At 44.8% G+C, this 22,059-nt stretch overlaps 1 protein-coding gene across 1 annotated transcript in view; it reads right to left on the bottom strand.

Moving 5' to 3' along the window:
- The window catches only part of Epha4 (EPH receptor A4), a 141,133-nt gene that overhangs the window by 71,273 nt on the left and 47,801 nt on the right, over window positions 1-22,059 (bottom strand). The window contains exon 4 of the mRNA XM_038339013.1: window positions 1,036-1,191. Coding sequence (XP_038194941.1) covers window positions 1,036-1,191 — 156 coding nt within the window. The remainder of the gene's footprint in view (window positions 1-1,035; window positions 1,192-22,059) is intronic.

Below are 22,059 nucleotides of genomic sequence, written 5' to 3'. Positions count from 1 at the left end.
GAAGTTACCATCAAGCTATGAGGATAACACGTATGAATATAAATGAGTTTCGTATTTAGACTTGGGACTCATTCCAGACAGTAACTCTGTGTATATGCAAATAACACACGCATCCCCCAAATCTTTAAATGTTAGCTTTTCTGAATGAAGATATAGAACACGTGCTATGGCTAGTGCCATTCGACAGAGGGGAAAATTAAGACATCAGAGGTTAAGCAGCCACTCTGCCAGTAAACCAAACTTTAAAAAAAGTTTGTTTGTTGAGAAACAAACTTTAAACTGCAAGTCCTGTACGCCACATTACCAGGCTGTGCGCTGAAAGACAGTACTAGTGCAAAATATGACGGAAATATCGGGGGAGGGAGTTCCCTATCATTTCTACCTTGCTCAAGGTCACAGCCATGGCAAGGTCTGTGGCAACACCTTGGGAACATTGTCCAAATAAAGTGTGAGAAGAGATTTCCCTGTCCAGCTTCACACCCGGCTTGCCAACACCATCTATTCATTAGCCCAGCATTTATTAAATGCCTCATACGAAATCAGCATTTATTAGGGCCCTGGCCTAAGTGTTAGGAACACAGAACCGCGACGAAAGCAGGAAGAGGTAAAATGAAAACCTAAGCAATGACCTCAGAGCACTCCGAACAACCTCGTACAGGACTGAAACACGTTCCCAAATCCTGGTCCACTACCTCTTCCTCCTGTGGTTGTCAAGTCTCCCCCAGCCCTCGACGCAATGGCAAAGCCATTTATAAATTCCATTCCCCGCTGTAATTACACTGTCAGACAACCTGAACACTCAATCTTTGCTCCACAAAGTAGTCTGTTGGCAGCTGTGCATTGTGAAGGCAAAAAAAAAAAAAAAAGCCTTTCTTTTCCTAAGCATGCTTCCTGCTATGATAGGAAGAGGATACGCGCTTGCTATCTAATTTGCCCCCTGCAAGGTTATCCTGGGAGAAGTCCTGGCAGCACCCTGCTAGGTGGTAATGAAAGCTGCTGGCATCGCAGGAGACAGGAGACAAGCAAAGCACTTACGGGTGCAGGGCATAGACGCAGCATCGTTGTCGGCTCTAAAGAAGCCTCGGTCACAGGTGCACGAGGTGGCTCCTTCCCAGACGGAGTAGCTGTGGGGTGGACACTTGGCACAGGTGGCATCCGTGGAGAGAGCTTTGTAATATCCAATTTTGCAAGCTACGGGGAAGGAGGAAAAAGAAAAAAAACAAACAAACATGAACCACTGCAGGAACATCAAAGCAAAATGGGCAAGCATTCCCTGGATGGCAGAAAAGGTGTGTGTGTGTGTGTGTGTGTGTGTGTGCGCGCGCGCGCGCGCGCGCGGTGAGGGGGGTGTTGTTCATCTCAGGGATTACCCGGCTTGAAATGCAGAGCAAAACAACCCAAAATATGAACTGACAGGGTCTCATGTAAACCCCAGCCAAGCTTTCTAGGTAGCTGAGAGTGGCCTTAAATGTCTTCTTCTTCTGCCTCTCCCTCTAGAGTGCCGGGGATCAAACCCAGAGCTTTCTGCTTACTGGGTAAGCATTCTAGCAACTCGGCCACACACCCAGCATCACAGCTTTTCTTTAAGGCTCACTGGCAATTCTGGTTATGTGTCAAGGAGCCTCTAAAGGAACTGCTTTAAAAACTAGTGTGATCAAGTGCAGTACAATGAAAGTTTACTGGCGTCTCTCTCTGGAAGGCAGCAGCCATTAGAGGCATTATCCTGATCAATCATACTGTACCCCCCTTACAAAGCACTAGAGGCACCTTTGAAAGGAAGAATCCAGCTTCCACCAGGTAATTGTCCTTTTAAGACCTTAGACCTGGTGAAGTTTCAGGGACCATCTTTGACCGCTACATGTACAGCTCCCCAGAACCTGGATTTTCAGTCACTTACTTTGGAATTTGAAAGTGTGTGTGTGTGTGTGTGTGTGTGTTTGTGTTGGGAGGTGTCCTTTATTCAATCAACCAGATGGAAATGTATGTGTTAAAATACTACCAAACAAAACAAAACAATTGGTTGGTGGCTATTTTCTAATTATGGTTACAGAGAATCAAATTGAAAACCCAACAAAGGCCTTCATAAAAGACAAGAGCTTGTAAGGCATGAGCCATTTGCTTTCAGGACAACACAAAGAAGATAACTTGAAGATAGACTTTGGACTGGTATAAGATAAGCAGCTTACTTAAAAACCAGCTAATAAGTCAGGTGGTGGTGGCGCATGCCTTTAATCCCAGCACTGGGGAGGCAGAAGCAGGCAGATCTCTGTGAGTTCGAGGTTAGCCTGGTCTATAAGAGGACAGGACAGGCCCCAAAGCCACACAGAGAAACCCTGTCTTGAAAAACCAAAAAAAGGTTAATAAGTGGTGTTTCTTCTCAAGCATGAGAGGCCCTCCTGTATTTCCCTGCCTCCAATTTTAGCCCACACCCTCTCCCTGCCATGAGCACCCCGCAAGAGGTGAGGACAGAGAACACAGGTTCCTACAGTCCTTCAACGCACCTGACTCGCTTTCCATGATCTCATCTTTACAAACATCCCACGGACGCTGAGGACCACTTTCAGTAATGTGGAAAAATTCAATAATGCTGCAAAACCTCATCATAAAAATTAATTAATAGGGCTTTGCTCCCTTCCCCTCCTTTTCCTCCCCACTCTTCATGATTACTCCCCAAGCCTATCTCAACCTAAAATAAACAGACCAGAGCCATCAGGTATTAAGGTCACAGATAAGGACAATGATAATTAAGTTATTCCAGACCGTCTGAGGATGGAAAAGAAAATGAGCTACCCACAATTTTCCCAGCATGATTTTCTCAATGCTGGCTTCATCTATCATGTTCTCGGATCGTGTCAATACTGTCAAAGCCCCATCTGGATGAGGGATCCCCTTGCATGCCTTTCACTAGCCTAAAATACACGAGATCAGCCACAGTGGCCACTCAGGGACCTCTCTGAAAGGCACAGATGTATGAGCATCCACACATGCTGGGTTTTCTGTGGCAATAGTATTGTAGAGACCCGCGGCCACAGAGAGCTGCTCCATTGATCCATGAAGCCTCCATCTACACAGCATCCATTAAAGCCCACCCCTCACCCTCTGGCCTGGCCTGCTAGCATTTTCTTCATCATCATCCACAATGACAAGTGGAGAGGGCCTCCGGTGGGTGCTCAGGAAGGCGCGCACACACACTTACTTCATTCTTATTAGCTAAACTTGTTTATGGAGTTTCCCTCAATGAGCTAAAACTTTATGGCGTGTGGAACACCGACAATAACAGTGCTCCCAGATCAACCTCTCCCTTATTTGCTTTCCGTCTTCCACTGGACCGAAGCACCTTAGACCAACAAAGTGCTTCGGTGACTGTGATTTATGTGTCTCCTAAGTTCATAGGCATCCCATAATTAGATAAGGTTCAGCTTGCAAGGTGCTTTTGGTCATGTTTAAGATGGCCAGAGGGTTTTCATAAAAAACTGCAACCCAGACGTTGGGAAGAAACAGAAAATCAAAAAACTGCATGGTCCCACATCAAACAAGAAGAGACGCTAAATATGGACACAAACTCCCTGAGTCCCCAGTCACTCAGTGAGTCGCAGAAGACACAAGCAACTGGAGGCAACTCGTGGTATAACTACCAACAAGACACAACCGAATTTAACATCTTTGAATATATACTGTACATTCCCAGCTAATTCATGCACACTTTCATTTTTATCTAAAATCTAAAGTTGCACAGTGAAAGGAGAAGGTGATAATTGATAGAAATTAGTCAGTGACCAATCAGTAGGATATGAACACACCACATTCAGAGCTGAGAGGGGGCGGGAAGGGCGTGGCATTTTAATTAGATAAATTCTAGTTGCAAAATTTATCGGGAACTCACAACAATCCTACTGGAAGGTGTTTCTTCTCACTTGTTAAAGCTTAGCATTGATTGCACCAGCCTTTCAGTGAATGGGGAGGTGGGGTGCATTTCAGTGAGTTGGAAAGGGGGTGCATTTCTGAGTTTGTGTAGTTTTTCTCTTTTCTTCAAAGCTCACATTAACACCTTACTAAGGATAAATATATGTGAATTTATTTGGGAAATACAAAGCTCTATACCAATTTAGAAAATTGAAAGCCACTTTTCAACACATTGACTATTTCCACTCTTAACTTCTTGCTTTTACAAGCACAAGCCAAAAAAAAAAACATAATTGTCATTGTACTATTCTCGGCAGCCCTTGCCACCCTTAACTGCATTAAGACCATGTTATTAATATTTCAGGATTCTTAGAAAGGCTCTTTCAAAATATAGTAGTGGCTTTTCACACACGCAGCCATTTTGCTGCCTACATTCAAAGTGACCTATTAAATTGATGGTTTGGTCCATTTCTTTGCTCTGTGTGGCTCAGCCTTTCAGAGTGTAGCCCACAGATGCGGAAGTGCATCCTACATCTATTCACCAGCATACTTAAGCATCTTAAAAAGCCCGCTATTACTTTTATTCTCAATATAATTCCTGTGAAAGACACATATGGTACAATGCACATTGACATACGCTTATTTCCAATCATTCTCTCTTGGCTGATTGAGAACCATATTTTTGAAGGCAAAAGACTTCATAAGGCAATCCAATGTTTCCTCAAGGAGAATCTTTCGCCTGCATTTGTCCCAGTGAAGGGGTTCTGAATGAACAGGGTCCCCCATGGAAAGATAACCCACAACAGCAAAGCCAACTTGCCACCCAAACCCCCTGAGCTTCGCCTTAGTCTTTTCTTTATGCTAACATGAAATAAAGGCAGATAGAGGGGGGAAGGGAGAGATGGAGGATAAGGAATAAGGGAGATAGAAGGGGAGGAAAAGAAGAGATTTCCTGCATCAGTTTACCTACAACCATAACAAGGTTCACTGTAAGAGTCTTCGCTAAAGACAGCAGAATAGGTAGCTTTTAGTAGTCCACACCTCACAGCCCACAGGAATACAAAATAGGAAGGTAGCCATGACTTCTAACTGCCTGGTCTTTACAATTGAGACCCTGTCTCTAACAGAACAAACAGCTAATACAAATTTGAGTTTTAAAATCATTGTTAATTTTGTTTTGTTTTGTTTTGTTTTAATCATAGATGAAGCGAGCTGGCTGGAGCCACTCTTTGAAAAAGACCCTGCACAGAGAGAGCATGTGAGAGAAAGGCTGAGGACCAGGTGATCTTGAGTTGGAAGTCTGAGTTCAACCCAAAGAGAGAGGAAAAAAAAAAAAAAAAAAAAAAACCTGGCCACTTTTCTTCTGGAGTTATAAAAAGATTCCCAGTACCTGGTTGTCCTCACAGTTCATCTTAAACTAATTTGTAAATAACTAGAAAAGGCTATCTGGGTGACAAATGTCAAGCATCCATTGAGCGTTTATTTTATTTATGCAGAGTATTTAATTTAACTGCCATCATAACCCATGTGCTTGAAACGCTAACTGCGCTCAGCAGCTGCAGCAATCCAGGATTGTGAATAATCTTCAAAGTCATGCAAGCATCTACCTCCAGAGCTCACGGCCCTTAGGGTGGGCCTTCTGCAAAATTCTGATTGTGCGGAGGTGTCTGTCACTCAACTTGCGCTGCCCCAGTTCCTGTCTCCCTGCTGCCTTTGACAGCCATACTGTCATTTGTGATCCACTGTCTGGTCTAAGATCCTCCATGGCTGCCACTTTCCTACTGGGAACTGGAGGATGTGGTTGGTCTACAGAGGCCAGCTAGAGGAGTGAAATACACTCAGGACCTCAAGCCCCGCCCCCCACATCTTCTTAATTTCACCTTCATTGTCTATTGGATGCACCAATAGTTTGAATAAATAATGTCGTTACCTTGCATTTCACCTTTTACGATATTTTTCAGGGCCTGTGGAGACCACTCCATGAGTAAAGTGCTTGCTGCATCAGCAAGAGGGTCTGAAGGGGGGATCCCCAACAACAACAAGAAAATTAGGCTTGCCATGCACTTGTAAATCCCAGGCCATACTGGAGCTCCCTGGCCAGCCAGTGTAGCCAAATCAGACAGCTCCAGATTCAAAGAGACCTGCTTCAAAAAATAATGCCCACAGTCAGTATAGACCTCTGGTCTCCAGGCACACTTGCAAATGCACATATACATACAGAAAACATGTATGTACATATGATTGTTTTCCAGTGTGACCACTAACCACCTTAAACTTGCTCTTCAGCTTTCCATTATATTTCTTTTTTATAATAAATATTTCTCTGGGCCAGGCATTGATGGTGCACGCTTTTAATTCCAGCACTCAGGAGGCAGAGACAGGAGGATCTCTGTGACTTCAAGGCCAGCCTGGTCTACAAGAGCTAGTTTCCAGGACAGGCTTCAAAGCTACAGAGAAACCCTGTTTCAAAAAAAAAATGAATGAATAAATAAATAAATAAGCAAACAATAAATACTGCTCTGGAAATGGTAGCATTAAGCCTTGCAGGCTTGCGCGTGTGCACACACACACACAAAGACACTAGCAGAAGTAGGCACTGTAAGTTATGGGGCTATATCAGCTGAACCCAGGATCTTTATTAACACACCCAGAAGAACTAACTCAAAGAGCATGATCAATGTCCTCAAGTTTAGCTTTCAGGTAGCTAATCTGTGTGCAAAACCTAATTTGGTCACACTCCAAACTAATGGGGGTTAAAAGTTACCTTCCCATGTAACAGATTGGTCCTTCAAATAGAAACCCTAGGAGGTCAGAGATGAGATTCCAATAGGAATCCCTTAAGGAAAATGAGCCATTTATGCAAACTGGTCCCCATGGAGTATTGGGCTCTTGGCCCAAAGCCCTCCACTTCTCCCTTTTTGTTTGATAGGTGTGCACTTGCTGCCCACTACACACAAGACACAGCATATTTTGTGTATTTACAAGTTTAAACACCAGCGTCATTCACTGACCTGTGTAATAAATCACTCTTTTAATGAACTGTTCACATATCATAATGTAAGCATAAACGAGGGGAAAATAGCCTGTATGATAAAAAATTGTGGATCCTAAGATTTTATGAAAATATGCAAGCCCGAGTAACATCTGGGAAAGCTGCAAACATTAGCAGTACAGGTGGGGAAACTGAGGCAAAAAGAAAACATTTAAGGATTAAACACAAATGAGGTTGGCTCTCTCATCTAAGCGGCATGATCTAATGTTGCTAGCATCTTCCGCTACTTCTAGAAGCTACAGGGTGATGAAGACTGACAGCCATTACAGGAAGGAAGCTCTGGTTCGGGGCTCGTCAGTGAAGAGGGCCAAATGCTGCCAAATACATATTATTCAAATCACGTTGCTAGATAGAGAATAAATGAAAGTGAACCATTAAGAAGACCTTAAAGATCGTCTTCCACCGGAGTCAGCAAACTCTTCTATAAACCCAAATAGTAAGTAACTTAGAAGAACTACGTAACAAAATAGAAAACAGTTAGTCGTTCGATTTGAAATCACTGTAATAGTTAATTACTTTTTTGTATTAGATATTTACTAATGAGAACAGAATTCTTTATTGGAGACATAACATTTCTCTTAATTGGTCTTCAAGGAAAGTGTTTTTTCTATTACCGAATCAATTGCAAATGCCATCCATAAAAACATTACTAGCTTTTAGGTCACATAAAAACTGGTAGCAGGCTGGATTGGGCTCAGGGGGCTCTACTGTCAGCCAATGATGGAGATAGACACTCTAAAATGAATGCTTTGCCCACGCTCATCCCTTTTTGGAGCATGCTAGAAAGGGCTGGAATATACAGCCCTTTCTGCTCTTTGTCTGAATAAAGAGCACTCGCTAACAGTGCTAACAGTCACTACAAAATAGAAAACTCCCTATCAGCTTATCTTACTGGAAACACTGATTACTGTTATATACTCCGTGTTGTTGTAAAACCACTTCTAAATTGATTTTTCTCTCCTTGATTAAATGATGCAGCCTGGCCTGGGCGGGGGACATTGCTACCCTGTTTTCTGATCACTGTCTTCTAAGCTCGAAGTTTGAAGAAACTTCTGCAGCTAGGGTGCTTCTAAATTCACATCTTTCTTTTCATGAACATCCCGGAACTGAAATGTCTCATCTACATCATAAAAGACCTGGAATCTAGGTGCGGTAACACACCAGAAGATCTCTGAACACCCCAGGAGGAAGCAGTTCAAGGTTAACCTTCTGTAGTAGTGAATTACATCCTTAGAATAATCCTGTTTAAATAATAATGATGGTGATGATAATGAGAATGATGGGCAGGAAAGACAGCTCAGCTGTTAAGAGAGGAATGCATTGTTTTTGCAGAGGATGTGAGTTCAAATTTTTGCAGAGTTCAAGACCTATCACCAACTTAGGACAGTTTACAACTGCGTTTAACTCCATCTCCAGGAGGGTTGATGCTTCCAGCTGTAGTAGGCATCAGACTTGCATGCACATATCCTTACACAGAAACAAACAGGACCTGGGCTCATTTCTTGGCACCCACATGTCAGATCACAACCATCCCTAATTTCAGATTCAAGGGACCCAGTGTCCTCTTCTGGCCCCTGTGAGCATCAAATATGCACACTGTACACAGGCATACATGCTGCCCAAACACTTATACACATTGAATATTTTTTAATTGTAGCTATTCTTCAGATCGAAGCATCACCCTAGCCTCTGGCACCCATATATCCAAAGAGTCTGGAATGTTTAGGTGGCGATTCCACCCCAAGCCTTCCCCTGGGAGTTGCTTCAGTCTAGACTCTGTCCCTCAGTCCCTCAGAAGCCACCAAAAGATGACCCCATCCCAAGGAATGCTCAAGACCACACCCACAGTGTATTTAAAACAGCCCCCTCCCAAGAAAACAAACACGTGGTTTTCCATTCTTTCCCATCTCCTCTGGGGGCGGGGGAGGGGGCTGGAAAGCCATCCAGGAGAGTTGGTATCCATTAAACCTGGGCTTTTTCTAGTTCGGTTTGATTTGGTCTGATTTGGACTATTGCATTTGCAGAGAGGCTTATGGGGTGCAGAAACTTTGCAGTTATAATGATAACGATGATGAAACTGGTGTTTGGTTTTTGAGTGACTAAGAACATAGCAGTACAACCAGTTACTCTCAAGGACAAACATGTTCTCTGTCTTGTGCCTGTGGAGATGAGCCCATTTCAATTCCAAGTCAGACAGGCAGAGAGAAGGGGCTAAGAAAGAGCCTGGCAAGATTTGAGTTATTCTCCTGGGTTTTGCTGTGGATTCCTAAGATCCAGTGACATTAGTGGTCCAAGAACTGAAACTGAAGACCATCTGAGGCCAAGTTCTTAGAATGCTAAGGCTCAGTAAATTATAACCTCAGCTTACTGTTTTCCACTCGCTCTCCTTTCTCCAAATGGCAGAGGGATTTCATGAAAGCCCAAATGCCAGGCTCCGTGTTTATGACTGTCTGATGGGGCCGAAGAAAGCTCATTTCTTTAAAAATTTGAGGCTAACGAAAACGCCACCCTGAGAACTGTCCAGTGATGAACAGATCCATCTCTCAGTGTGTCTGTGTGGGAGTGTGATTTGTGTGTGTGCTCAGTGCTTGTAAAGCAGGGGCAGGCTTCAGGAGCCCCGCAAGCTCTACCACTCAGCCTTCTTCTTTTGAGACAGGCTCTCTCACTGAGGTTGGAGCTGGGCTAGCAGGCAGCGAGCCCCCAGAGGTCCTGCCATCCCTGCTCCCTATACCACTAGGGTTACAGGTGCACACACAGTTACACTAGGCTTTTCACGTGGGCACCTGTATGGTTAGTCCTCTTAGCCCCAGACTCGTCATTTAACTAAAAAGTCAATGCACAGTTCATTGCAAATATAAGTTCAAAACACTTCATCCCCCACCTATCCCCATATAGAAACACTACAGGAACAAATATTTTTTTTTTAATTCAAAAAGACAAGTAATAGGCCGGGCGGTGGTGGCGTACGCCTTTAATCCCAGCACTCGGGAGGCAGAGGCAGGCGGATCTCTGTGAGTTCGAGACCAGCCTGGTCTACAAGAGCTAGTTCCAGGACAGGCTCCAAAGCCACAGAGAAACCCTGTCTCGAAAAACCAAAAAAAAAAAAAAAAAAAAAAAAGAAAAAGACAAGTAATAGGCTTTGCGGATGGGAAGGAAGAGGCATGCCCACGATGTGACCATTTTGTAATGTCCGAAGAGACAATTCATAATAAAGCTTACTTTGTTCTGCACACAAATAACTTGCCTATAATGCTTAGAAGACAGAACTGAGAGTAGAACATCTTTATAGACAAATGCTCAAAGAGGACCAGGCACCAGGGTGAATGCCCCTAGTCCCTAGGACTCGAGCTCATGAGTTTCAAAGATCATCTGGGCCCTGCAGTTTCACACCAACCCTCAGAGAGGTGACAGAGACACAAAACATCTTGATTTCACCAAGGGATGACTGGCCATCCCTTCTTTAAAAAGGCTCTTTGGGACTGAGATGTTTTGTAAAAAAATCAACGGATAGAATGTAGTGAAGGATGACATGGGCAACAGAAATGCTCTCACTCCACGATTCTACCACTTCTGCTGTGCTTTAAAATGTACTATAATTGGGCTGGAGAGATGGCTCAGCGGTTAAGAGCATTGCCTGCTCTTCCAAAGGTCCTGAGTTCAATTCCCAGCAACCACATGGTGGCTCACAACCATCTGTAATGAGGTCTAGTGCCCTCTTCTGGCCTGCAGGCATCTATATAGACAGAATATTCTATACATAATAAATAAATAAATAAATAAATAAATAAATAAATAAATAGCCCCACCAGTGCTAGAGTTTGAGAAACTAATGTCCAGGCTCCAACAGCCCTAACAACATGTTTGGCTTGGTTGCTGGCCTCCTTGTGCCCAGAGGCAAGGGATAATGAGAAAACGAAACAAAAAACCAGAAGGAGACCTGGTCAAGGTGATCACATAGGAAGAGGAACAGGAAAGGGGGCCCAGTGAAGTCCACTCCAGATATTGACAGGAATGTTGGGTTTAGAGAAAGAGTAGAGAGGTGGGGTAAGAGGCATAACCAGGCAGGCCCAGCCAGTGTCACCCCCTCAATTCTGGGTGGGTGAGGAGGTCGCCAAGTCTTAGGAGACAACTACTTCTGCTCCAGGGTGCGGCCCTCCCTCATTGATAACCTCCCACATCTGAGAACACAGGATTCCTGGAACCCAAGGTGACTCAGGAGGACAGATTAAGAACAAAGGCTCGGGGACAAAGACCAGTCTCTGTGGTGGAAGCACAGGAGTCAGGCTGACAGAGAGACAGCAGGCGAGAGGGCTTCCATCTTGCTTCTTGTCCCCAGGGTGGACCTCAAGTAAAGTAATGCCTTTTAGAAAAAGCAGTTGCTATGTGTGTGCTTCACTAGTCTTTATTGGATGTGTTAGTTTAAACAAACACTGTAACTACATGGACATTTTGATTCTCACCTGCCAACATCGTATGGAGATTGGATAAGACAATGTCCAAAGGAATGAGGTGGTGTGGGACGTGCTCACTCAGATACCTCCCAGATGGGGCAAAAAGAGGGATAAGCCTTACTGAATTTTTTCCTAATAGTTTAGGTTTTTTTCTTTTTTTAGAACTGAGTACAAGTTTTTTCCATTATAATTTTAATCCACCCTTATAAAAAAAATTAAAACAACCGAGATTGAATTAAGCTCATAGCAACTATAACTTACCTAACTGCAAAATAAGTAGCAGGCAATTTTTATTTTAAAAAAATGTCTAATTAGGTATGTCCCTGGGCCGGGTTCTTGTGGGTTCTTCTTTCCCCCAGTGGTACGCTCGCTCTCTTCCTACAAGCCCAGACCCATCCGGGTTCCCTATTTCCTGGCATGGCTTCCTCTTTTTACAGCTTAGCTTTCAGGAAGACAGACAAGAGGGGACAGTGGCAGAAAGAAACTATGCTGAAAACTGCCTTGCTCTTTCATGAACAGAAGGCAGTGTAATCCCATAAATAGGTGGGTAGTTCCAAAAGGTCAGATGTGGTTTGTTTTCACGTGAGGTACAGTAAATACAGAAGCAAAATCAGATGAAGGTGCTCATTTTAAAAGACCTCTAAAAGTTACTGCACACCAGCAAAGGGAGCAGAGTGAAGAACACTATGGTGGTTTTTGGAAAAAACTTAATACACCCAGGTTTTTTTTTTTGTTGTTTTTTTTGTTTTTGGTTTTTTTGTTTTTGTTTTTTCAAGACAAGATTTCTCTGTAGCTTTGGTGCCTGTCCTGGAACTAGCTCCTGTAGAGATCCGCCTGTCTCTGCCATCCGAGTGCTGGGATTAAAGGTGCGTGCCGCCACTGCTCAGTCACATCTTGGTTTTTCTAGTAGTCTCTCTCACACTGGAACTAATAGGTCAGGTTAAGTCGGCCAGTGGGCTTGGTGTTAGAAAAGAAATTAAAAAGAATCTTGATGTCACACAAAGGAGAAGCTGAGCAAGGCAATTCTTTCTGCAAAAAACCGGAACCAAACTAGCAAGCACACCCAGGCTATCATGGCTTCTGTCTTTTATGACTCATGTACATGGTAACATTGTCTCATTTTATTGTGGGGGATCTAAACTGTGCAATCTAACGTGCTATCCGTGCAAAGGGGACAGAAAGAAACCCTTTCCCACACTAAAGATCTACCTGTCTCCACTCCCCCCCCCTTCCACCCCGGATTTGAATCCATGCCTGGCTTTGTACCCGAGTGATGGGGATTTTAACATTTTAAGAACTGAGCAATCTGTCATGTACAATTGGGATGGGTATAGAAACAAACGGACAGCCAGGCGGTGGTGGCGCACGCCTTTAATCCCAGCACTCAGGAGGCAGAGCAGAGGCAGGTGGATCTCTGTGAGTTCGAGGCCAGCCTGATCTCCAAGAGCTAGTCCCAGGACAGGCCTGAAAACTACAGAGAAACCCTGTCTCAAAAAAACAAACAAAAAATTAAAACCGAAACAAAAAAAGAGAAACAAATGGAAAAATTATTTCAAACTGATACAATGGAATCAATCTTAAAACAGAAGCTAACAGCAGCAACCTATAGTCACAATGAGTTCTTTTCATTCTAATTTTAAAACATGTTTTCTGCTAAATAAAGATCCTTCCCTCCTACTCTAATCTTGTGCTTATTTTCTTGCTTAGGGCACTGACATTTTGTTATATAAAAAAATACAGGCTGGGCAGAGGTGGTGCACACCTTTAATCCCAGCACTCAAGGGGTGGAGACAGGTGGATCTCTGAGAGTTCCAGGTCAGCCTGAACTACAGTTTCAGGACATACTCTGTCTCAAAAAAAAAGAAGGAAGAAGAAGGAGGAGGAAGAGGAGGAGGAGGAGGAGGAAGAGGAGGAAGAGGAGGAGGAGGAGGAGGAGGAGGAAGAGGAGGAAGAGGAGGAAGAGGAGGAGGAGGAGGAGGAGGAGGAGGAAGAGGAGGAGGAGGAGGAGGAGGAGGAGGAGGAGGAGATACAAATCAGGTATGTGAATACCACTGGAAAAGCAATAATCATGCTAGTAGTTCCCTAAAGCCTACAATTCTTCAAATTTTGTGTATTTCTCCCCTTTTATGATGACTTTCACATGAGATTAAGGAACTAATAACTAAATTTTCTCAATTGATTTATGAACAGAACTTGAATGAATATGTCGATAAAAAAAATTCAAGGTCAAGAAAAGATGGAAGCATTTGTTTGCCCAGTATACTGAAGTTTCGTGTTATGCAAGGACTAAAATTTAAAAGAACACTGCAGAGAAAAAAGCCAACGCTGGGGCTGGAGAAATGACTCAGCAGTTAAGAGTATTTGCAGCTCTTGCAAAGGACCTGGGTTCAGTTCCCAGGCCCCGCATGGTGGCTCACAACCATCTCAACTCTAATTCTAGGAGATCCAACATCTCTTGGTCTCGGCAGACACCCGGCACGCATGTGGTACATATAAATACACCGAGCCAAAATGTTCATAAATATTATATAAGTAACCCTTAAAAAAGAAAGAGAAAATTGAAGGGTTAGGATATACTAGGTGGCAGAGCACTGGTCTCACGTGCCCACGGTCCTAGATTCACTACTGCAAAAAGTTAATAAATATGAAGAAAGTCAAATATTTTAGGATGACCTAAATGCAAAAATGCTAAACTGTTAAACAAGCATTTACCTTTAGTTGAAATGCAAAATCACTCAAAATAACTCGTGATACTTTGGAAAGACTTAAATAAAAGCTGCCATCTAAACTATCCATCCTTACCGAGGGCGCATCTGTCATAGCCAGACAGGCCAATCAGGATCCACTAACAGCAACCTTGATCCCCCATGACATTTTACAAAGCGTGGACCTTTGTGATCAGTTTCTATTGTATTCTTCCCCCATTGCTATTTGGGGTGCATAAAGACTCCTTGCTCATTAAAGACCTGCTGGTGACAAGGCACAGATCACGGCAGCTGCTCCTCCCTAGGTCACTAACCACTCTCCTCCAACCTGAATTTAATACCAAGATTGGTGTGCACTAGCGTTATTGTGTAAGAACTGCATCCTCTTATAAGATGCGCAAGCCAGTGCAGCTACAGAACTATATCCATCCACAACATTTTTTTCACAACATATATTTCAACAAGCACTCACTCATCCTTTCCATAAGGACTGTGTAAAGACCGCATTAACAATCGTGAGTGTGACTTTACTGAGCCTAATCTGAGAGATAAGAGGCTGGGACTATGGAAGCTGTCACCATGCAGGGAGCAGATCACAGTTCCCTCTCACATCTGAAGGGTGATGTGTAGTAGAGGGGACTTCGGATTTTCAGGGGGCATTCTTCCTCTACTCCTTGCCCGGGAGATAGCCTGTAGAAGTAACAGAAGGGAAAAGCCATCTGACACAGTGCAAGACCTTGTGTATCAATCAGCTGGAGAGAAGGCTTCTTCTCCAGGAAGCTAGCTCCATCTGCAGAAGCTAAAACGGTAGTTATTGATTGTCAAGGAAACCAGTGGGCTGGGCACTGAAGGCATCTGCCAAGCTGGTGATTCGCACAAGAACCATGAGGCAGCAAAGGGCTTCGCTTCTGGTCCTAACTTTCTACTGAATCCTCGCTTGCTTAATTTCTCTGTTTACTTAAAACTAGAGGCTGCAAAAGAGACAGGGAAGGAATGAAATATGTTGTAAAGCTGGGGCCGGAGCAAGAGAAACACCTGTTAAATAATTATTTGATTAACTCAGGCAGCATAGCTAGTCATTGTCACCCAAACGACTTTATAGCCTGAGTTGTCACCAGCCATGATTTATGCCTCTGAAATGACTGGAGTCATAACTGCTGGCTGAGCTTCTTTCTTTTTGTTATGTTGATAGAGCCTGAGGATTTCAGGGGGAAGGGGGGAAAATGAGGTTTTTAAAAGAATTCAATTTCCCCACAGCTGATATTTAGCAGTGTCTTCCTGGTCTCTGTGGACGCCTGGGTTCACTGTCACCTTCATGGGCTTCAAACATTTCATGTGCTGTGAATCTTCTGAAAGAGAATTTTAAAGTTCGGAGTCTCTGTGATGTTTTAAAACATGATTTATGTTAAACAGATACGATCATGCTAAACATCTGGTTTTGGTATTACATGTTATCGGATTAAAGCTTTTATAAAACTATCTGCCAGCATTTAATGTTATATGTGCTGGGCTATTCCGGCCTTGCTTGATGCCTGCCGAGGAGAAGAAAATAAAAACCCCTCCAGGACTTCCCTGAAGAGACCTCGTCTAGACCATGTGAATTTATGGAGACGCTGGCGTGTCTGCTTTCAGTTTGATGCAGAGCAGAACAAGGGGTCGCTGCAAAGACGAGCAGCCCAAACACCTGGGATGGCACCGATGCTCTTGCTAATACACAGATAATGCCAAACCACGACTCTCACTTCCAAGCACCTCGTCATACCCCTGAAAGCTGTGTGTGTGTGTGTGTGTGTGTGTGTGTGTGTGTGTGTGCGCGCGCACACACAATCTTGTGCATTAAGAACTCATTAGCTGGAGGTGAATATTGTCCCAAGAAGTCAGTCTAAGCTGCTAGTCAAAAAGTCTGGCAACAGAGAGCTCATCTATTAGCCAAGGAGACTTAGCAGCCTACCCAAGATTGACCTGTGGGCTCTTGACTGTCCACATCCCCAGAGGAGCTGCAAGGAGATTTACATTCAAATCCCCTCTTGCAAAGAAGGAAGGGTTAGTTGATCTCTAGCTGCTCCTTACCAGGCTGGCAAAGTGGATCTGATCCCATCTTCGGGAGCCCTGGGAGGTTCTGCAGCAAGAGCTGTGGCAGCCCCTGGCAGCCCAGCCTCCTGTGTCATCAGATTGAATTCATGGGAAAGGGCAAGATGCCAAAAGTGCTTGCAGGTGAATTCTTTGTCCCTTTCAAGTACATCTGACTTACACTGATGACTTAAAACATGGTTATCTTTTGTTGAGGAGGATTATCAGTGAGGTCAGACGATCACTTCCAGATGTAAATAATAAATCACCAACAGGAATGTATGGGAAATAGCAAGTCACAGATCCTATAGATTTGTTCATTCTCAACTAATAGTCCCCATAACAAAGAACTGTGATGACAACCCAATGCTAACAAACATTGCATGATGCTAAGGTGTTCCCAAAATGTGGGGTCATGAAGGAAGAAGGATAGGGAGGTGTCTTTCATAAAACCCGAGTCCATCCACGTAAAGAACACAGAGGCTTTGACATCTGTTTCCCCCCCACTAAAATAGGAAAGGAGGGAAGGAGGGAGAGAGAGAAGGAGGGAAGGAGAAAGCTAAGAAAAGTGACAGGAAAAGGAAGGGAGGGAAGGAGGAAAGGAGGGAGGCAGCTAAGGAACAGGAAAAAGGAAGGGAAGAACAAAAAAAGAGAATGAAAGGTAGGAACAGAAGCGATCACGAAATCTGGAAATGGGACACAGAAAATGGAAAGGCTGTTGATGCTCCATCTCAGCCTCAGCATTTACTAACTTAGTTTGTATGTTTGTATATAGCGAGTCTCACTGTGTAGATCTGGTTGGCCTGAATTCCATGGACCTGTCTCTGTGCTGGGATTACAGGTGGGTGCAACCATACCCTTGCCACAGGTAAACTCAGTGGCTCTGAACCAATCTAGGATGTGGTAAGCTTGACTCAGAAGCTAGCTACTTCGCATTCCAGTCTTCCTTCCCCCACTGAGTAGTGTGGTTTTACCAATAAACTCCCCCTTCAAACTCAACTTCAACTTTTGGGATCTCCAAGGCTCAAGCACTTTTAATTTTTAAAAGTTTAGCCTTCCCACCTCCCATATAGGGGTGTTTTGAGATTGCACTCGCAATATGACTGAGGCTGGTCTAGAACTAACTGTACAAGAGTCTCTAATAGATTGCTCTCACATTTGCAACAATTCTCCTGACTGTTGGGATTATGGATGAGAACTTCCACACCCAATGGGTGCCATGAAGGGTTAAATATATCTGTGCCAGGATCGGCATGGGGAGAGGATGACAGACAAGGTCTGGGCTTTCCCGGGCACACAGTCTAGGGAGGCAAACATAGAATTTAGCATGGGGAGGGGGTGGAGCTGGGAAGTCAGTTAAGAAAGGGGCAGGAGGGAGGAAGAGTACATGGGGAAGCAGGCAAGGAGTGAGGACTAAGTGTGTAAGCCAGAGGAGAAAGGGAAGGCTTGCTGTTCAGAGCTTTGAGAGAAATGCCAAGCCCAGAACCCAAGAAGACAGACAGATGTACAGAGCAGTCTCTGGTGCCATCCTCACAATGGCAATGGGATCTGGAGCTACGGATGTGGGGGCAGGGGCAGAGTGCTTGCCTTACATGTACCCTGGAAAAGGAAAGGTTCCCACTGGCTATTGGAATGAGGGCCTCCCGAACTATTACTGGGATAGAACAGAGGGTCTGCTAAGAGGCCCCTGAGGTAGCCAAGAGACTTGGGTGGAGGAGATGGGGGCAGGAGTCAAGTTCCATATCGGTGACATAGGAGACTAACCTTGTTCGTCCTCACCCTCAGAAAATGCTCCCTTAAGTAGGCCTGAGATTCCAATCAAGTGACACAGGAGAGATTTCTATTTCCCCTTGGCTCTGTCTCCCGCCATGAGTCACGTCTAGATCCACCTGCGAGGGACCATCACTTCCACGGCTAATTAGGCTCAAGACGCCTCCTCTACTGTAGCCTTTAGGAGGTTGGAATCAGGCCTGGTCCTGACCACTTAAGGAGGGCCACACCTTGATAGCAGCTTCATGACATTATCGTGACTCCCAGGGCCCACAAGGGGCCAGCTTCCTGGGTATGATTCAACCCAGAGAATTAAATGCAGCTGATGAAACCCGCCAGGGTGTCAGAGCTGAAAGAAGTTTGGGGAATGGCATCAGGTAGCTACTGGTGAGGTATTCCTTTCTTGTCCCCTCACTGACAGGCCACCTGACCTGACTGTGAGAATGAAGTTGTCCGCTTTAGATTTGCTTCTGCCGGCCTTCTCTTCTTCTTGATTGTCCTGGATTTGGGGACTTCAGTCTTCATCTCAAACTTACAGGAAACGAGACCCTTTTCCAGATGCCCGAAGCTAGATGAAAGTAGGAATGAAGTCTCCTCTACAGACCACTTCCTCCCCTCCTACTTCTTTTCATTGCTTTCTTCTTCTTCTTTCTTTCCAGCTGTGTAGCCCAGGCTTGCCCAGAACTTGTGATCTTCCTGCCTGAACTTCCCAAGTACCAAGATTCCAGGTGGTGCCACTAATGCCCAGAGAGGGCCACTCCGTACTGTTCTTCACAACTGTAATTCGAAAAATCACATTCTTTTGGAAACTGGTGTTGCATGTTCCTCTGCAGAAGACACTCCAAGGCCAACAATAGCGGCGGCAGCAGCAGCAAGTCCGCCTATCCTCTGTTTGAGTGCTAGTGTTTCCAATGACTTCTGTAACTGGAGCTTCTCACCAGCACTATCCCGTGCTCACTGACTACAATGAATGATGTGCCCCCCCCCCCCCCCCCCCCCCCACTGTGTTTAGCGTCTACGCGTTGACGGCCACCCCTAGCACCTGGACATAAAAGGCAATTCTACCCACCCTCCAGCTACAAGCTTCACAGAGATTTTCTCGGGTTCTTTTTCTCGGTCCCATTGCCTTTGTGACTTGCATATCCCTTCAAATGGCCTCCCGACAGCACTGGCTCAGTTGGATGTTGCCAAAAGGGAAGCCGGGACAATCCCACCCCAGGCAGGCAGAAAAAGGATTGCTGGTAATCCCTGCAGGCTGGGAGGGGCCAGGAAAAGGGCTTTCTATGGCCTCTGGCTGGAGTACTTATCACCTAGGGGTTGTAAGGAGCCTGCGGCTCGGGTCGCCCACCAAGAAATGAGACCCTTTTTGGAGAACAGAAGCATTTTGAAAAGTTACACTACTTAGATCTGAAGAGAGAGAGAGAGAGAGAGAGAGAGAGAGAGAGAGAGAGAGAGAGAGAGAGAGAGAGAGAGAGGAGGGAGGGAGGGAGGGAGGGAGGGAGGGAGGGAGGGAGAGAGAGAGAGAGAGAGAGAGAGAGAGAGAGAGAGGGGGGGGCATATTATCTTGGAGAGCACGGAGTTAGTGAGGAAAGCCCTATACCAGGCTGGCTTGGGAGCCCTGGAAGACAGGATTAGAGATAAGGTTCGGGCTGGGTTAGTCACACCCTCCCACACACAATCCACTTGGCAAACTCTCACTGCCAAAGTAGCTCCATGCTTCAAGCAGTAGGAAGTCCAGTCCAACACCCAGGGTGCCTCGCAAAGTAATTTTAATTTTTTTTAATTAACCCAATCATGATCATTTAAAAGGCGAGAATACCACACTCCTGTGGCCACAGAAGAAGCCAAGTTTCCCCCGCTGAACTTTCTGGGAAGGGGTCAGAGACAACAGAGTCTCAATTTGCTTTGAAGTGGAAAACGGAAGGTTATTCCAACACGGGAATCAAGGAAAGGGGAGAGAGGTTGGGATGGAGAAGAGGGGACCTGGGACAGAATCATGAAACCCCATGCTCTCCCTTCTGCTCTCAGGTCTTCCTTTCTTCCTTCCCCTTTCTCTTTCTAGCTGTAAAGAAACCCTCCTACCTAGGAGGACTCCAATCGGGCTCCAGTGTCAATGCTATCAGTGCTGACCTCAGGGAGGGAGCCCCTCCCAGGATTAAGGAAGTGGAGTGGTAAAGATCAATGCATAGCCTATTCTAGAAGAACCAAAATAAACACTCAAATACAGGTCTGAATACTGTCATAGCAGATCCCAAATAAACAAAAGCCGTCTGCCTCTGCTACAGTCTGCAGGGTCCCAAACAGGTCTCTGGAACTAAAATCCTTCCCCTTAATCTAGAGTCTATATTCTTCCCACTTCCTCTTGATGGGTCATTAGGTAAATCTAAAGATTTTAAATAATCATCTGGGTAATAAATAAAACGATCATGGATGATTATGCCACAGTCCCTATTGTTCCCCTCCCCCATTCTATGCCACACAACTCAAAGAGGAAGCTAGGCTCCCATTTGGCATTCGACCCCCATTTGTCCCTTAATGCCCTACAGCTTCAGTAGAAGCAGACTAGGCACCATTTGTGCTCATTTGGAGTCATCTTCACACATTCACAACAGCAAATGACTAAAGTTTCAACTCCTTTCCAAAGCCTAAAGGCAGGCACCACCTCACCCATCAAACCTCACAGCACTCAGGAGTCAGAATTCAAATTTATGCTTGTCTATGCACCGTTTCTGCCTCTACGTACTGAACCCCCACCCACTTCCTTTGTTCCTCAGCACCCAGCAGAGAGGCCTAGAGAATAGGGAGTCTCACCCCCCTCTGTCTTCTTATTTAGGAAGCCGTTGGGTTCCAATTGTTCTCTTTCACCCATTCCCACCCCCCAAGACAACTTCTCACTGCATAGTCCAAGCTAGCCTTAAACTCATGATCCTCCTGCCTCAGCCTTGAAGCCCTAGAATTTTGAGCCTGTGCTTCTCAAAGCTTATTTCTGAAAGTTCGGGCAGTCTCTGACTTTTTCCCCCTATAAGTTGATGGTTCTGAACAAATGAAAGAAAGCCATCAATCATCCTGAAAATTCATGTTTTATAATGACATGATAACATTCTGATGAACCCCCTTGACAGCTCTACTTTTAGTATGCATTCTCTGAGAAGTATACCATGGCACATTTAATGCCTCTTTAAAATATATTTGCATTTTATTAACTTCAATAGCATCTGCATTCATTTGAAATTTCCTATGGCTCCTATTTTATTATATCCCACCCTTTGATGGTTTTTCTTTTAAACTGTGTTAAGCTACTTAAAAAGACAGAGAGAGATTATGAAATACTTATTATTTCAGGCACAACAATGCTCGGTGCATGGAACATTAGCCAAGAGAGATTTTATACAAACTCTTTCCCTATTCTGAGCTGTCCTACCTATGGCTGTGACTTCCAGCGGTCAACTTCACTCCAAACGTAGGCTCGTGTTAAGGACAGGGAGAAAGGGATACCCAAGACCTATGAACATCTCTTCTGTTAGGATGTTACAAGCTATTAAAAAGTAGGCCCAGGTTTGTCTCAGGGTTTCCAGACCAAATGTCAGAGACTGTAAGAATAATATAACTCAGATTGGGAGAGGGGAAGCAGAACCTGCTTTCAAAAGATTGGATGGAAGCTCTTGAGACATTAGAGGTCAGCGTGTTCACAGACCATGGGGGAACACTGCATAAAAGCTCAGGAGCGCCGGGCGGCGGTGGCGCACGCCTTTAATCCCAGCACTCGGGAGGCAGAGGCAGGCGGATCTCTGTGAGTTCGAGGCCAGCCTGGTCTACAAGAGCTAGTTCCAGGACAGGCTCCAAAGCTACAGAGAAACCCTGTCTCGAAAAACCAAAAAAAAAAAAAAAAGCTCAGGAGCCTCAGAGTCTTGCAAGCCCTGTTTCTAAGAGCCGGTTTCCAAAAGAAGGGTATGAGGTTAGATGCAGGCTCTCGAGATACTGAAGTCAAGATGGTTAAGATACAACCATTCTGAGAATACAGAACGGATTCAGAGGTCAGCATGCCCATAGACCGTGGGGAACATTGGTTAGAAGCTCAGGAGTCTCAGGGTCTTGCAAGCTCTATTTC

The sequence above is a fragment of the Arvicola amphibius genome, chromosome 8 (genome assembly GCF_903992535.2).
Source record: "Arvicola amphibius chromosome 8, mArvAmp1.2, whole genome shotgun sequence".
NCBI classification, from domain to species: domain Eukaryota; kingdom Metazoa; phylum Chordata; class Mammalia; order Rodentia; family Cricetidae; genus Arvicola; species Arvicola amphibius.
This window is presented reverse-complemented; position numbering and strand designations above follow the sequence as displayed.